The sequence below is a fragment of the Lynx canadensis genome, chromosome E2, assembly GCF_007474595.2.
Source record: "Lynx canadensis isolate LIC74 chromosome E2, mLynCan4.pri.v2, whole genome shotgun sequence".
NCBI lineage: Eukaryota > Metazoa > Chordata > Mammalia > Carnivora > Felidae > Lynx > Lynx canadensis.
In genome coordinates, this window is record NC_044317.1 from 14250831 (window position 1) to 14269885 (window position 19055).

General features: G+C 38.1%; 1 protein-coding gene across 1 annotated transcript in view; it reads right to left on the reverse strand.

Moving 5' to 3' along the window:
• PHLPP2 (PH domain and leucine rich repeat protein phosphatase 2) overlaps positions 1-19055 on the reverse strand; it is a 79791-nt gene that overhangs the window by 48961 nt on the left and 11775 nt on the right. Inside the window, 1 exon segment of the mRNA XM_030299570.1 lies at positions 11987-12120. Within this exon segment, the coding sequence (XP_030155430.1) occupies positions 11987-12120 (134 nt within the window).

Here is a 19055-nt window from a genome sequence, read left to right on the forward strand (position 1 = left end):
AAGTCAGATCCCTAACCTCACACCATGCACAAAATTAATTCAAAATGGATTGTAGACCTAAACGTAAGAACTAAAACTAAAACACTGGAATAAATTTTGTGACCTTAGATTAGGCAAAGGTTCTTTCTTTTTTTTTAATGTTTATTTATTACTGAGAGACAGAGAGAGACAGAGCATGAGCATGGGAGGGGCAGAGAGAGGGGGAGACACAGAATCTGAAGCAGGCTCCAGACTTTGAACTGTCAGCACAGAGCCTGATATGGGGCTCAAACTAACAGACCGCGAGATCATGATCTGCTGAAGTCAGACGCTTAACCAACTGAGCCACTCCAGGCGCCCCAGGCAAAGGTTTCTTAAGTATCAACACAAGAGTATGAGTGACAGGGCACCTGGGTGGCTCAGCTGATTTAGCGTCCAACTCCTGATTTCGGTTCAGGTCACAATCTCGAGATTTGTGGGTTCAAGCCCCACATCAGACTCTGACAGTGCAGAGCTTGGTTGGATCTCTCTCTCTCTCTCTCTCTCTCTCTCTCTCTCTCTCTCTCCCCTCCCTCCCTCCCTCCCTCTCTCTCCCTCTCTCTCTCAACCTGCCCCCTCCACACCTCTCTCTCAGAATAAATAAACTTTAAAAAAAGATTTAAAACAAGTATAAATGACAAAATGAAAATATAGATAAATGACTTCATCCAAAAACAAAAACAAAACAAAAAACCGTTGTGCTTCTATAAACACCATCAAGAAATTAAAAAGATGACTCACAAAACAGGAAAGAATATTTGCCAATCGTATACCAAATAAGAGACCTGTACCCAGAACAAAGAACTGTTTACAATTCCGCAATAAGACAAGTAGCACCAATTAAAAAATGGGCAAAGAATCTGAATAGGTATTACTTCAGAGAAGATATATAAAGGCCAACAAGTGCATAAAAAGATGCTCAATCTCATTAGTTACTAGATAAATGCAAATCGAAACCACAAGATACGAGTTCATCGAAAAAAACAAACACTGGATAAGTGTTGGCAAGGATGTAAACTAACATTGCTGGGGTGATGATAAAAGGTGCAGCCACTTTGGAAAACAGTCTGGTAGTTCCTCAAAAGCTGAAACATAGAGTCACCATAAGATCCAGCAATTCCGCTCCTACAGCTTATCCAAGAGAAGTGAAAACATACGTCTACACAAATACTTATACCCAAATGTTTGTTCACAAAATAGCCCAAAAGTAGAAATGACCAAAATGTCATCAACTGATGAATGCATAAACAACATGTGGCATCATCTATACAATGGAATATTGTTTGGCCATAAAAGAAACGACAGTACTGATACATACTACAACATGGGTGAGAATTTAAAACATTATGCTTAGTAAAAGATGCCAGTCACAAAAAGTCAAGTATATATGATTCCACTTATATGAATTGTTTAGAATAGGCAAATCCATAAAGACAGAAAGTAGACTCGTGGATGCCAGGTGCACTGGAAGTGGGAATGGAGAATAACTGCTAATGGATATGGGGTCTCATTTTATAGTGATGAAAACATTCTAAAATTAGACTGTGGTGATGGCTGCATAACTCTCTATATATACTAAAAAGCACTGAATATACACTAAAAGCACTTTTTAAAGGGTGAATTTTATGGTATGTGAATTATATCTCAATAAAACTTTTTGTTTTTTAAATCTCAAGATTCGCCCCAAAATGCTAATTGATTTTAGATTCCCCATCTCGGTTAACAGCATCACCTACTACAAAGTTGGCTAAATTATGTAAAAATGGGACTTTATAATAGTTTAACAGGCTTCCAAATTGCCTAATGATCTTTTTACAAGTTTACATGAAACAGATGTTTTAACAATTGATAGATAATTCTGAGTCTCTTCTTTCTTTGCCTTAGTTCTATTTTATTTATTACAGAGAAAACTCCTGAATCTATACACCACCACTCTCAGAAGGAAACATTAAATTTTGTTTTGGATAAGTTATTTATACACGAAACAACATTCTGTTTTATTATTAATTTTGGAGTATTTGCTAGACATCCAAAGTGCCTCCAGTCTCTGATCTTCTGAAAGGTGACAAAAAACAGAATGAGTAAGTTCTAATAAGTATTCAGAATATGTAACAGTTCTAATTAAAAAATTGTTTTACAATCTCAAAAGGCAAGATTCTAAGTGGAAAATTAGGGATAATTTTCATTTCCTCATGTATGTATACTTCCAAATGTTCTATAAAGAAAGTAGATTGTTTTTATAATTTTAAAAAGTTTCTAAAAAAAAAACCAAAAACGATCAAGGGCAACCCTGTAGCAGTGAGTTCTTCTACTGCCCAGAGTATAATCTCTCAATATCATTTTTCATTAATATGAACCAGGAGTCCTTAGAAAAAGTCTATTCCTGGTCTGATTCAGACAATGAAAAGATGAACTTAGGACATCTTGCTGTGCCAGAACTTAATGGGAAATCCAGGGTGTATCAAAAACTGGGGTCATGTTGGAAGGACAAAAGCCAATGTGAAAAGCTCCCACGAGGAAGAAACTGAGCAACAACAAAAAAACAACCAGTAATGGCCAAAATGAGTCACAACAAATATACACAAGCCCATGAGATCACAATGATACTCAGACAAAAAAAATATTAAAAAAAGAAATCATACAGAGTCTGAGTAAGATGGAGAAAGCCACACCCCCAAGCCCTGTCTTTCCCACTAAATACAGCTGTAAAACCTGGACAGAATGCACGGAGCCACCTATATGAGGACCCCAAAAAGTAAACAGTAGCAGGCAGATTAGGGAAAAAGAACATAATTACTAATACAACCTAAGCAGTAGTAAGTTAAGCAGTAGTGTAGTAAGTTTATCATTTTTCCATCTCTGACATCTCCCAGCTCAGGACTCGAGAAAGCCCAAGATCCAGAAGTAGGCATTGGTGTGGAAAGCTCTGCCTTGAGGAGTGTTAAAAGGGTCTGCGAACACTCAGAGAGAGTGGGAGAAATCCCTCATTTTCCCTTCCCCCACCTTTTCTTCATTTTCTCAAGTCCCAGCCTCCAGGAGTGGCTGCAACAGTGGGGGACACAGGCACCTATAACTTTGAGGTGTGTGAACTTCCTTCTGTGATTGGAAGATCTGCAGTCCCAAAACAGCGGACGGAAAACCTGTTGAATTTTTGGTCTCATTGGGGGCCGGGCCGTGTGGATGCAGTTGTAGGAAATGCCCAAGAGGGCAGGTTAAATAAAGTCCCAGGAAATCACAAAGAGATTGGAGCTATGGAAAATGACCCCATAAAGTTCCCTATGAACCCCTGGGCTCACCCTTGAGGTATACAAATGGGGATGTGTTCCCAAGCAGCATGCCAAAAATGAAAATTCAACGGAGGGATAGAGAGCCAAAGGGAGATAGAGTGCAATGCTAAAAAATTATTTGAAGAAATAGGGGAAAACTCCCAAGTGAAATACAAACTTATAGATTCAAGAAGTCTAGTGAACTCCAAACCCAAGACACTCAAGCCCAGACACTACATCGTCAAACTGCTGAAAATAAAGACAAAGAAAAAGTCTTGAGAGAAGCCAGAGAAATGGAAGCACTATTTATATGGGAACAATTCAAATGACTGCATGAAGGATTGCAGGAGGTCCCTGTGCTATCCCTCCAACTGCTCTGAAAATCTAAAGTTAGCTCCAAATAAAAGTTAAACAAATAAACACTGGTTAAGAGGTTGGGAGGTAAAAATAAAATATTTACTTACATTTAAAGAACAAAATAGGAAAGCTCAGAACAAATTTCAAACTTGCAATAGGCTCCCATACAACACAGAAAACTACTTGAAGTACTCCGCTAGAAAACTTGGCAAAGCAGTGGTGGCTAAAGCAATTCCACCCTTGGGTTTCATGATCCCCAACAAATCCTCTTACATCTTCAGACCTTAGTTTCCTGAGATTAAGACGAAGGAGTTGAATGAGATGACTCCTAATCCTTCCCAGGTCTCATTTTATGGATTCCTCATACTCCTCTAAACTCTCTCTCCAAAAACTAAATGGTGGAGTATCTTAGAAGTTAAAAGGGTGAGATTTAGAAGCAAACAGATTTATCTGCTTCCTGGCTCTGCTATTTGGGGCAAGTTATAGCCTCTCTGGAATAGTAACATCTCCATATGGGACTATAAGGATTACACGAAGCAAGGAAACAGAGCGCTCAGCACTTGATAAAGCATTCAGCATAGAGGAGGGGAATTAAACAAATGCTAGTTATTATAATGAAAGTTTTGCCTGCCTTAAGCCTCCTTCTCTTCCTACATACAAGGATTCTTTTCAAGATAACTTAATCTTCCGGGACACCTGGGTGGCTCAGTCGGTTAAGCACTTGACTCTTGATTTCAGCTCAGGACATGGTCTCGCAGTTCATGAGTTCGTGCCCCACATGAGGCTCTGCACTGTCACTGTGGAGCCTCCTTGGGTATCTCTCTCTCTCTGTATCTCTCTCTCTCTCTCTCTCTCTCTCTCTCTCTGCCCCTCCCCTGCTCAAAGGTGCTCTCTCTCTCAAAACAAATAAATAAACTTAAAAAAAAAAAAAGGGTATCTTAACAACTTACACAGCTTTAACATCCCCATGTACCCGACTCTCAGATCTGTACTTCCTACGCTCTGGTTCCACATTTCCAACTACCTGCCAGACACCTCCAACAGGATACTCGTCACCACTTAAAATGAAATATTCCTAAAACCAAGTCATCACCATCCCCATGAACAACTCCTTTTCATAAATCAAGTCCTGATAGTCTCCTGAAGTAAGCCAGGCTCAAAAACTCAGTTTCAGCTCCAACTCTTAGGTTCCATTCCTCAACTCCCCTTTTTAATCAGCCATCAACTCTTACTGATTATCCCTTCAAAAAGTCTCTCACAGGAACAATTCCTTCCCATTCCCCATTTCAGACCCCTATTAATTCACATCTGAATTACTGTCCACACTGGTGCCAGCTTCACCTTCTCTGGCTCACTTGGATGCTCTCACTTCCTGCTATCATCTGCCAAACAAAGACTAAGCTCCTGATACTGAACTCAATGCCCAGAACAATCTGGACTCAAATTATCTGTGATTCACAGAACATACACTGAAGTGTCTAATCTCCCATCCCAGGTCCTCCTTTTCCTTTCGGCTTAATGAAATTCTGTCAGTTTTTAAAGAACCAACTCAAATACTACTTCTTCATAAAGGCTTCCCTGATTCAAGAGATCTCCCTTTTTCAGAGAATAGTGGTAAGGTAGCTTCCCTATCAGCTATCAAAATATATCATAGAGATATATTAATTAAAATAATTTTTGGTATTAGCACAGTACAAATTGATCAGTCTAATAGGATAGAGTCTAAAAATAGATCCCTGCCTGTATAGGAACTTAAATATAATAAAGATAATATTTCAAGTCAGTAGGAAAAGGATGAACTCTTCCATAAATGTTGTTGGGACAAATGGCTACCTACCCATTGAGAAAAAGTAAAGTTACCACCCTATCTTATGCAGATTTTAAAAATATAAAAGTACTGAAAATATAGAATACATTTATGAGCTAGAATAAGGGAGGAATATAAATACATTAAAGAAAAAGACTAAAAAAATCTGACTAAAACTTCTGCAGAATAAAAAACAATAAAACTTAAGGACAAGTTACAGGCTGGAAAAAAGTTTTGCCACAAATACAGTATCCAAATGATGTATACTTAGAATATAAACATCCTTGGGGCGCCTGGGTGGCGCAGTCGGTTAAGCGTCCGACTTCAGCCAGGTCACGATCTCACGCTCCGTGAGTTCGAGCCCCGCGTCAGGCTCTGGGCTGATGGCTCAGAGCCTGGAGCCTGCTTCCGATTCTGTGTCTCCCTCTCTCTCTGCCCCTCCCCCGTTCATGCTCTGTCTCTCTCTGTCCCAAAAAGTAAATAAACGTTGAAAAAAAAAAAAAAAAAAAAAGAATATAAACATCCTTTAGATCAATATGATAAAAAGACAAACACAAATTTGCACAGAAATATCAATGGGTTATTCAAAGAAATCTAAAGAACCAATGAAAATATCAAGCAATATTCAACCACATTAGTAATCAGGGAAAGAAAAATTCAAACAAGGAGACCATCATTTTATCTATCAGATTAGTAAAAATTTTAAATGCTAATAATATTAAAAGGTGATATTGTGGGCAAAGTGGTACTCTGGTATACTGACGGGATATACGGTGTTCCGCAATAGTATTATTATTTTAAACGCAAATATCCAATGACCCATTAATTTCATGTTTAAGATCTCCTCTGAAGAAAGGGCACAAAGAGGCAATTTTATTATAATGCTGTTTGCAATAGTCAAAACTGGAAATACGGTAAGCGTCTATCACCAGCGAAATGGCGACATAAACTACATAAACTATAATACACACATGATATTCAGTGCTATGCAACTTAGAGAAATGTATATAGAAGACAGCTAAAGAGGGGCACCTGGATGGCTCAGTCGGTTAAGCATCCGACTCTTGATTTCAGCTCAGGTCACGATCTCACAGTTTTGTGCGTCTGAGCCTCATGTCGGGCTTTGCATGGATCCTGTGGATCCTGGGATTCTCTCTCTCTCCCTCTCTTCTGCCCCTCCCCTGCTCGCTCTCTCTCTCTCTCTCAAAATAAATAAACTTAAAGAAAAAAAAAAAGAAGAAGAAGAAGACAGCTAAGGAAAGATCCAAAACATATGGTTGGGTGAAAAACCATGAAGACCAGTATCAAATAATACCGTTTATGTAAACAAAATATATTTCTACAAATACCTATTAGATTAAGAATGTAAGTTAGAAAACTCTGAATACATATACACCAAGTTGATAGCAGTGGTTATCTATTAAGCAGTCAATTGACCTGGGAGGTATACAAGAGATTGAAACACTATAGATAATGATTACAAGAGACTGTAACACTTAGATAATCAAACTATATCCACATTTTACTTGTGCAATTAAATTTTTTACAAAGGAAAAATATATGGACACAATGATTATAAATGTGAAATATGTATATAAAATATGACTAGGAAATGTACCATAATAAATGTAATTGTATAAGGATGATGAAATATTTGTTAATATATTACTCCTATAGTTTAACAATAAAGTTTAAAATATGCAGATTAACATGAGACAGTATTTTTTACAATTTAGGACAAAGAATAATTTTAACAATAATACCTGATATTGGCAAAGGGACAAGGAAATGAGTACTCTCAAACACTACTGATGAAAGCATCCATCAGTATCGCCTGTGCAATTTAGGAATAGTCACAATTTTAAATATATATATGTATTGACTCAAAAATTCTACTTGTAGGAATCATGTCCTCCTTCCCCCACCCTAGAGGTCAGCCACTCTCCTAACTTTTATAATAATAATGTCCTTGCTTTCCTTATATTTCTGCCATTTATGTATGTATCCTATAGTAGTTATAGCAGGTTATAAACTACTATAACAAACAGCACATAATGGCTCAAGCACAAGAGAAATTTAACTCTCTGTTAGAGTACACACTGTGGGTTTCCAGGGGTCACCTCCATCAAGAAACTCAGGCTGAGGGAAGATCTATCACTTTCGACACATGACTTCCAATATTGCTCTGATGACTGCCATCCCAGCCTATGGGAGAGCAGAAGGACGCTGAGAAGCGTGCGTGGGAAGTTTTAGGAATGGTGTGTTGAAGTGGCACAACAATTCCACTCCATACCACTGAAGCAAAGTGTGTCACATGTGCACACATAGCTGCAAGAAAGGCAGGGAAATGAGGTATATCTGGGCAGCAATGTGCCCAACTCTAATTCTCTTATTATGGAAGGAAAGAACAGATTTTGATGGACAGACAGTAGTTCTGCCACACATCTCTGAACAACATGGCTCAGTTTTAGCTGTTTTTGAACTTTAAATGAATGGAAACATACCATGTGATTCTTCTGTATCTGGCTTCATTTGTTTGTGCTTATGCTCTTTGGAACAAATGGTCTTAAACAATGTGTGCACAGAATATGGTACAGAAAGAAATGCTCAGGCTGGGACTCATGCTGAGCCAGAGTCCCCAAACTACCACTTCACTAGACTCCCTTTCCTCATACACAGAGTTCATTAACATGCTCTCTTAATTTCTGTGATTGTTCATGCTACCTACTCATCTTTAGTCAATTGTATGATTTCCACAGCTTTTATCATGATTTGCACTGAGCCAGTCATTCCACTAACTCACTTTTCCCCAGAATTCCCTTTCCAGCAAGACTGGTAATGGACATCTGCATAATGGCTGCATAATGGCGAACTGGGTACCTTTTAGACCCGGCAAGCACAGCAACATTAACTGGTTTGAACTTTGGCCCTTATGACCCTGGCCTCATATCACACTGTATTCTAACTAAGCTTACTCATCAAAGACTCTACACACAAAATATTTAAAGATGACTACTAAGCTATTTGCTTTAAGAGAATATTTCACAGATATCTTTCCTTAACAGTGGTTGTCTCTGGATTCAGGAATGGGAGTGGTTAGAGGAACATGATGAAAGGGAAGCATATTTTTTGTGATGGTTTTAAGATATGTCCACAAATTCTTTGATAGTCCTCACTCCAGAAGTTGGGGCCTAATTTCCCTCTCTATAGGGTGGGCCGTATTTGGTGACTCACTTTTACTAAACAGAAGGTGACGAAAATGTCTGTGACTTATGAGGCTGGGTCATAAAAAACACTGAGGCCTCCCTGTGTGTGTGTAGGTGCACGGGTGCGTGTGTATGTGTGTCTGTGTCTGTCCGTCCATCTATCTGTCTCATCACTGAGGGAAGCTAGCTGCTATGGCATGAAGATACTCAGGCAGCCCTATATAGAGGTCTACAAAGCAAAGAACTGAGATCTCCTGCCAAAAGCTGGTGAGGAACTGAGACCTACCAACAGCCATTTGAATGAGCCAGGCTGGAAGTGATGCTTCAAGCCTCAGTCAAGCTTTTGGATGACTACATCTTTAACCAACAGAGTGACTACAATCTCATGCAACCCCAACCAGAACTAAAGTACTCCTGGATTTCTGACCCACAGAAACTATATGAGATAATAAATATTTATTCATTTTAAATCAAGTTTTTTTAAATAGAATTGGAGAAAGGCATTATTTATTTTATTTTTTAAGTAATCTCTACACCCAACGTGGAGCTTGAACTCATGACTCCAAGATCAAGAGTCACACACACTCTTCTGACTAAGCCAGCCAGGTGCCCCATCCCGTCACTGTTTTTGTTTTTGTTTCGTAAGTTTATTTATCTATTTTTGTTTTTTAGTAATCTTTACACTCAATGTGGGGCTTGAATTCACAACTCCAAGATCAAGAGTTCCATGCTTTACTAGGGCACCTGAGTGGCTCAGTCCGTTAAGTGTCCAACTTCAGCTCAGGTCATGATCTCACAGTTCGTGAGTTCGAACCCTGCATCGGGCTTTGTGCTGACAGCTCAGAGTCTGCAGCCTGTTTCAGATTCTGTGTCTCTGGCTCTCTCTGCCCCTCCCCCGCATGTGTTCTCTCCTGTCCATCTCTCTGTCTCTCAGAAATAATAAATGAATAAACTTTAAAAAACAAAACAAAACATTTAAGAGTTACATGCTTTACCGACTGAGCCAGCCAGGTGCCTGAGAGGTTACTAAGTTTTGAGGTAAATCATTACATAGACAATAGATAATTAATACACTTACTGATGTATATATATATATACACTTACTGATACTGAATATATATATTAATAAACTTACTGATAAATATATATATATATTTACTTTTGTATTTTGTGCCATATATATATATTGTCTAATTTCAAATATAGTTAGCTTTAAACACCTCTTTCCCAAACATAATTTTCTCACTCAAAATATACTAGCTTCTCTAAATTAACAGAGGTCACTTTTGGAAATGTTTTTTGTTAAAGTCCCCCCCTCCCCTTAAAAACAGAGTAAGTATGGGGTTGCCTGGGTGGCTCAGTTAGTTGAGTGTCCGACTTCAGCTCAGGTCATGATCTCTCGGTTTGTGGGTTCAGGCCCTGCATCAGGCTCTGTGCTGACAGCTCAGAGCCTGGAGCCTGCTTCCGATTCTTTGTCTCCCTCTCTCTCTGTCCCTATCCCCCTCACGCTCTTTCTCTTTCTCTCAAAAATAAATAAACGTTAAAAAAATTTTTTTTAAGAAATAAATAAACATTAAAAAATTAAAAAAAAAACAGAGTAAGCACTAAAAACTGGTACTCTTTTCGACTCTACTAAAAATATCCTCTTAAGGGTATATGCAGACCCTAGGCATGCTGTAGTTTATCAGGTGGTGGTAGAAAATTAATGTGTGGATGCCAACAGCTGTGCAAATGCAATCTCAATGGCTCAGGAGCCCGCTGGCACTTTAAGGCTCAACTTTCACTCCAGAATAAAACATATAATGAAGAATTCACTCTCAACCACAATCACAAAACGAGAATGTTACTGCTCCAAGTTGCTCTTTTTTTTTTTTAAACCAAGTTTTATAGGTTTAAATGGGTTGTGTTCCTCAAATTAACCTTAAAGGATTTTAGTACTTAATTTCAACCTAGCAACTATTTTCCTTCCATGAACTAGCAAAGAAGAGAAATTAATGGAAATAAAATAACACCAACTTTTAAGGAACAACATATCACAAAATAGTGTTGTGATGAAAAATTATACATAAAATCTTTGGTGAAGTGCATTTAATAAAGTTGGTTTGTGACAACTTTATTATGTTACAAGGTGAATCTGAGCCCCATGTTGGAGGCAGAGATTACTTAAAAATAAGTAAATACAACAACAAAAAAAGAAAAAAGAAGTATACACAAATTTAATCAGTAATTTGAGGAATGAGAGCAAGGGATTTTAGTAAACAATTTTGCCTATAGACACAAATCATTTAGTTATTATTTCAATTGTTTGATAAGTGGGTCATATTAATTAAAAATTGTTAGGTGTTAAAAGACTCCGTCACTAGTTGTATGATCTTGAACGAGTAGTTTAACTTCTCTGTCTCAGCTTTCTCATTTGTTAAATAAGATGACAGTTCCTATAGCATAAGGTGTTTCTAATGAGTAAAGTGGGTAATTCACAAGCATAAAAGCACACAGTAAGCACTCAATCAATGGTACTCAGTACCATTAGTATTAGTAGTAGACTATGTATATTTGGAAAGTAATATTCAAAAAGTATTTAATTTTAATAAGTCTAACTTTATTACTGAAGTGACCAGGTGAAAAAGTTGATGGGGGTGGGGGGGTGGGGGGAATGCACCAAAAGACAAAGTAAAAAATCCTAGATTTCAAGCCCACTCAATTTAACAATATACAGCTTTGACAGATGGAGTCATCAAATGTTAAGTCATATATAATAATGACCATCTAGCTCTCAACATTCTTGAGCTATCCAGAAGTTCATGGTTTTTATAAGAAACTTGAAAATACAATTGATACTAAAAAGCATGATGTGATGAAGATTCTGCAAAGACATAAAATAATTCTAGTAAGTCAGCAAAAAAACTAGAACAAAAAGAGCAAAAATAAAAAAGGAAAGATATTTTGGCTAATACTTTGAAGTCTTCCCTTAACTACACCCTGCTTTCTTGTTTTTGTTGTTTTTTGTAACCACATTAGTTAATTAGCTTAAACACACCTTTTACAAAAATACTTTTGAAAAGCTGAAGACAAGAGAGGCACAAATGACCAACCAAAAAGTAGTTAACACACTCACAAAGCCAATGATAAATTCTTACCACCACAGGGGCGCCTGAGGGTGGCTCAGTCGATTGAGCATCCAACTCTTGATTTCAGTTCAAGTCATGATCTCACGGTTCATGGGTTAGAGCCCCACATAGGCCTCTGCACTGAGAGCATGGAGCCTGCTTGGGATTCTCTCCCCACTCTCTCGTTCAAAATAAATAAATAAACATTAAAAAAACACTTCTTACCACCATAAAATCGAAGCATACAGCCAAGGTCAGGATCTGTTGCCTCCTCCTGTATGCGCACAGGGTCGTCAAATCCCAGCCTGGCTAAGTAATCATAAACAATCTGAAGAGGTCGTTCAGTAGGTTCCAGTCTCCTGCTCACACAATTCAAAACAAAACTATTTAGTAAGAAATAAAAATGCTTCTTTTAATTTTAAAAATCTTTTAATGTTTTAAATTTTGTTTTACTTCTGTATCAAGATTTTCTTTAATATCAAATGATACAACTAATCGAAACAAGAGGTGCTCAAAGGTTTTGACTCAGAAGCCTCCTAAGGTCTTGAGGACCCCAAAGAGCTTCTTTTTACATGGGGTGTATCTATTGATATTTACTGAATTAGAAGCTGAAGTTAAGAGTTTCTAAATATTTATTCATTTTTAAAAGTAATAAACCCATTATATGATAATGTAAGTAAAACTTCTTAAAAAATATATTTTCCAAAATCAAACAAATTTAGTGATGAGAATGGCAATTTCAATGGACAGCTAGATTCTCAGATCTGCTTCTACATTTAATCTGTTGTAATAACATGCTGTGTAGCCTCTAGAAAACCTCACTATAACTCATGAGAGACTGTGAGTAAAAAAGAATATTATTAACTTATTATGATTTGAAATAGTTGTGACATCATGCACTTCCTCAAAGAGTCTCAGGGACTCCTACAGGGTGCTTTGAGAACCTGTGGCCCAAAAGGTAGTGAAATTATGAGATATAAAAGATCACACTTGGCCATAAGTGATTTCATATAAATTACACACATAGAGACATAGTCTTTGAGTTGCCTACTATGTCTCAGGTACTATGTATTTCCACTGGCTTCAGAGATGATTTCTTCCACAAGAATTAGAAGTCAACAGCCCAATAATTCCCCAGAAATCATTCTACTATGTGGTCCCAACTGAACGCTAAAGTAAAGTCAGAATGTCTAGTAATTATTTGTGGCCTCTGGTGACACTGCATATTTTAGATCATACAGACCTAAAGCACTTCAAAATATTTAAAAACCAAAAATGTTCAATGTGAATTTTGATAGAAAGGGCTACACCAGTAATAACAACAAGAGAGTCCTTTTACAATTGTTTCATTAGAAAGCAGTTATAGAGGCACCTGTGTGGCTCGGTCAGTTGAGCGTCTGACGCTTGGGATTCTCTCTCTCTCTCCCTCTGCCCTTCCCCCACTCATGCTCGCACACGCTCTCTCTCTCTCTCTCTCAAAATAAATAAATACACTTAGAACTTAAGGAAGGAAGGAAGGAAGGAAGGAAGGAAGGAAGGAAGGAAGGAAGGAAGGAAGGAAGGAGGAGGGAAGGAAGGAGGAAGGAAGGGCGGGATGAAGGAAGGGAGGAAGGAAGGAAGGAAGGAAGGAAGGAAGGAAGGAAGGAAGGAAGGAAGGAAATAGTTATAAATACTGTGACTAATAGCCTAAGATCCCAAAGTCAGACTGACTGGGTTTGAGTCTCAGTTTTGCTCTTGGACAAATTTAGTTAACCTCAGTCTTAAATGCCTCATCATATATAATAGGAATTACAGTAGTACCTACCTCACATAGTTGTTCCTAAATTTATTTACTTACAAGATATTATATAGTAAGGAAAGTGTTTAGCAAAATAGCTCGCATTAATGTTCAATAACATATTGACAACAATTCTTAGGATTGGATTCAAATTTTAATTAGAATAAAAATAGAATTATCTCCCCTGTCTGAAACAACAACCAAAAAACAAGTATAGGAAAGCATGTGTGTGTTCAAAGGTCATGAGGAGCATTCGTCTTTATGTCTTAAAAGGATTCTATTTAGAAAAGTTAAGGGGCACCTGAGTGGCTCAGTCAGTAGAGCATGCAACTCTTGATCTCGGGGTTGTAAATTCAAGCCCCGTGTTGGGTGTAGAGATTACTTAAAAATAAAATCTTTAAAAAAAGAAAAAAGAAAAAGAAAAGAAAACTTAAGAATTGTATTAATCAGGGGCGTCTGGGTAGCTCAGTCGGTTAAGCGTCTGACTTCAGCTCAGGTCATGATCTCACGGCTCGTGAGTTCGAGCCCCACGTCAGGCTCTGTGCTGACAGCTCAGAGCCTGGAGCCTGTTTCAGATTCTGTGTCTCCCTCTCTCTCTCTGACCCTCCCCCGTTCATCCTCTGTCTCTCTCTGTCTCAAAAGTAAATAAACGTTAAAAAAAAAAAATTAAAAAAAAAAAAAGAATTGTATTAATTAGAAGAAACATGATACACTCCCATCACTGCAAAAAGATACAAAGGACATCTATGTTTTATGGTTAAAGAAGTAGAAAATACTGTTGGGAGTAAGATTTAGGTAAAAATAACATAAAATACTAATACTACCAAGCTGAATGTAAACAACAACCAGAATTGTAGAGGCTGCTTTTAGGTAACAGGCTTGAGCAACAGAAACTTGAGCAAGACTTTAGGGCCCCAGGTGACTATGGACACAGAACTGATGCAAAAAGGCTCATTAAGCCATACACCCTAACCAACCAATGGGTCACTTACAACCAGGCACAGTTCTTAAGATTACCAAAAAAGGGAAAATTCCATACATCCCTGTATTCCCTCATCCCACCCTGTAACTTTAGCCCCTCACCACTCCCTCGTGGCAGACAGTTTTTCCTTTGCTGTCCTGAGCGCTGCTCCCTTACAGTGTAGTCAACGAACTTTTACCTCTTTTGTTTTGCCTTCGGTGAATTCTTTCACCGCCGGTACCTCTGGCCCTCATCCAACCCCATCCAATTGGAACATTCCACAAAAACAATAATTTAGGAATGGAAATCATCCTGATGAGCACAAAAACGCAAAAATAAAACGACCACCTGGCCCCTCCTGACTGCACAGTGCAGACTTTTATCCATAAACTCAGAACTACTACAGGAGAAATGACCAAAGAACTAAAACCCTCAATGATAACTAAATACTGAATTTAGGAGAAATAGAACATAAACTTTTCAGAATAAAAACATCAGTTACAACTAATCTCCAGTCAAAATAAAAATTCACAAAGGGGTATGGCAATATTAGCCATTTTCCCAGTATAATGGTAGAATTCTTCTAAGGAGGATGTATTTTTTTTTCAACTTTTTTTTTTTATTTTTTTTTATTTTTGGGACAGAGAGAGACAGAGCATGAACGGGGGAGGGGCAGAGACAGAGGGAGACACAGAATCGGAAACAGGCTCCAGGCTCTGAGCCATCAGCCCAGAGCCTGACGCGGGGCTCGAACTCACGGACCGCGAGATCGTGACCTGGCTGAAGTCGGACGCTTAACCGACTGCGCCACCCAGGCGCCCCAGGAGGATGTATTTTAAGAGGGACTTCTAATTAGCTATATCCTGGAGGGGTTAACTAGCCATGTAATCTGAACACTAAAGGATTAACTTGGGCATAACAAGGGTATAACAAGCTATCTCTATCTTCCAGTGTCAAGAAGGATTAGACTTACTCTGGATCACTCCAAAGAATAGGACTAGGAACAAGGAGAAGTTACACAGGTAAGCCTGGATCAAAAATGAGGAAGAACTTTAATAATTAGAGATACCAATAATGAAACAGACTGCCTCTCAAAATAGCTCATGGAGAGCTAGAGAGCCATCTGTCACAGATAATTTAGATAAGAGTCTCCTAAAAGAATCAAGTGGGGCCAGCTGATCTTTAGAGTCTTTTAGAACCCAAGAGTCTGTGAGGTACCAAGACACCTTCCTAATATAATGCAAATTCTACCTGAATCCTGCTATTATTTCCAGATACAGAGCTCAATGTACTTAAGTATCATAATTCCATATAATGATCGCATAGCCAGGACCAAGAAATAATACTTTCAGGCTAAATCTACTAGCTCAAATTTTCAATTTCTGTCTAGAAAACCAAGAGAAATGGTAACACCCTAATTCTGACATATTTTACACGATCAAATTTCCTTCCTAAAAAGGCTCTGTAGATTTTTAAACCCTCTATATACATTTCCACCTAAGGAAAGTATTTTCCTTGGTAGGAGGGAAAAAAAAATCAAGAGAATCTCAACATCTGCTCTTATTAACTTAGCATAAATGAGTAAACAAGAAGTATTTTAAGAACTGCAAAAACAACTAAAATGAGGGACTAATTCCATTTACTCATTAAACTCATCTGCTTAAGAAAGTAGAGAGTATGATGGGAGGGAAATGTGTAATATGCTTACTGATCAATTTTGTGTTTCAAAGTTCCAAAACTTTAACAGGTTGGTACTTAGCTATTTGTTAAATCTCTCACAAATCAAAGGAAAATTATATACTGCTAAATCAGGTGTAGGAGACAGTAATATTGGCAGTGAAAGGTTCTGTTCAACATTTAAAATACTTCGGCTTCTGCTTTAAGGAAAGACAGTAAGACTAAGTTTTAGTTTGCTTCTAAGGCTCTAGGAGCTACTATGGTTCTTGTAAATCTGAATATATGTGATTATTTCTCTCCAAACCACCCAACCAATACCACAATGCTATCAACAGACATTTACAGCTCTTAGCCAGGAGTAGCAGCCAACAGTTATTCTAAACGGTGCCCATAGGTAAGACACATGTAAGAGAAGAGAACGCTTCATTCCATGTATCAATCATTTCACAAGGATTCTAGTTAATAGTAGGAGGCAAAAGTACACATTATTAAAATATAATACAGGGAATAAAACATTTTATCAAAAACCTTAACAATGCACAGCAGCATTCTCTACCTCAAATTGAGATTAAAACTCAATCTCTGGCCACCTATAAAGGTAAAATCTGTAAATGTTAAGATCAACAATACAGATAATAAAAACAACAACAATACTTGCCTGAATGTCTACTCCATGCCTGACACTATGCTGAAAGTGTTTAACATTTTACGAAGCTAACACATTACAAAGCCTAGCTTTTTTTCGGTAAACCACACTATTTTATATAGTTAAAATAACTTACGCAGAAGAGAGCTCAAAACACTTCATATGTTAATGTATACAAAAAACTTAAAAAGTTATGTTTGAAAATAATTGTATTCTATCAGTCTAATCCACCATCATTTGAAAGATACACTATTTTGTGTGAATCGTTATATAATACAGAATCTTACACTAGTCTTTGTCTATGATTCCTGAGGGGAGATTCTAAAGCCTTGGAATTTCCTGAATAATAGAAGTGTCTTGTCATTCATGAGCCCCTGGCATCACCTCTAACAGATGAGATGACTCAAGATGGGGGCTGGTCACGATAAAGACCAACCAAGTGAAGAGAAGGTTGGGGTTTGGAGCCAGCCTGACTATGGGGAAGGAAGAGAGGGCTAGAGACTGAATGCCAAGCATGTGGTCAATGAATCAATCAAGCCTACCCAAGAAATGCCAATATAATCTGTACCAAAGTTCCATGGACCTTCCTGGTGGGTGAACACACTCATGGGCTGAGAGGGTGACACGGGGAGAGGGCATGGAAGTTCTACATTCATGACCCACTCAGACCTCACCCTATGTATCGCCTCATTTGGTTAGTCTTAATTTGTATCCTTTAGACTAAAACTAATCGTAAGTACAGTTCTTGAGTCTGACTCATTCTAGTGAATTAGTGAACCTAAAAGGATCATGGGAACCCCCAAATTTGTATCCAACCTGGTCAGAAGTGTAGCTAGAATCTGAAGGGCAGTCTGGTTGGGGACCATGCCCTTTAACTTGTGTAGTCTGTGAAAAGTCTGGGTAGTTAGTATCAGAATTGTATTTCAGAAAACCAGATGGTATTGCAATAACCATTAAGAAACAGGAAACAAACTGCCAATTAAACCACAACCCATCAACAACCATAAAATACAAGCTGATTTCAGAAGTACTAAGATGTAAAAAACAGGGGTGGCTGGGTGGCTCAGTTGGTTGAGCGTCTGACTTCAACTCCAGTCATGATCTTGCGGTTAGTGAGTTCAAGCCTGGCATCGGGCTCGCTGCTGTCACAACAAAGCCCACTTCAGATCCTCTGCCCCACTCTCTCTCTGCCCCTCCCCCGCTTGCACTCTTTCTCTTGAAAATAAACATTAAAGAAACATGTAAAAACAAAATTAACAAAAACTATTTACTTAGTGTATAATACATTATTTTTAAGTTTTAAAATAGCACAGAAATATGAAGCACAAAACAAAATTAATCTCTTTTTCCTTCCTCAATGGTAATCAGTTCAGTATGCATCCTAAAACAGGATTGTTCACTCTACTTTTATAACATCAAAATATGGTAAAGATTTTAGTGACTTGCATGAAGTCACTCAGCAAGTCAATGACAAAAAGGTAATTAGAATGCAGTATCCCAAAACCCAAGGGTATTTTCTGTTATAAACACCTTACTGTCTCCAAGCTTATCTTAAGAGATAGTCTATCAAACACAGAAATCTTACTCATTTTGATGACTAAGAATAAAAGTAAATATATGACCATGAGCCAAGGGGCACTTCACTTTGTCACGTATGATGTCGTTACAACTTTTCAGGCAGAAGGCAATGATTACACTAAACTTCACTAGTGAGTCAGTTATCACTTAAACAGTTCAACTGAAAAAAGACAAACCAGGGCGCCTGGGTGGCTCAGCTGGTTGAGTGTCCAACTCTTGATTTTGGGAGCTCAGGTCATGATCTCACTGTTTGTGGGATCTCCACGTCAGATTCCACACTGTCAGCATGGGATTCTCTCTCTCCCCCTCTATCTGACCCTCCCCAAATCATGTGTGCTCTCTCTCAAAATAAATAAATAAACAAACAAACAAACAAATAAATAAATAAGGGCACCTGGGTGGTGCAGTCAGTCAAGCTCCTGATCTCAGCTCAGGTTATAATCTCACAGTTCGTGGGTGCAAGCCCCACATTGGGCTCAGCGTTGATGGTACAGAGGCTGCTTGGGATTCTGTCTCTCCTCTCTGTCCCTCTCCTGCCTTGCGCACATGTGCATTCTCTCTCTCAAAATAAATAAACTTTAAAAAAATAAATTAATAAATAATTTTTTTAAAAGACAAACCAAACATTATCATGTAAGAGCAATGGACTGGGACA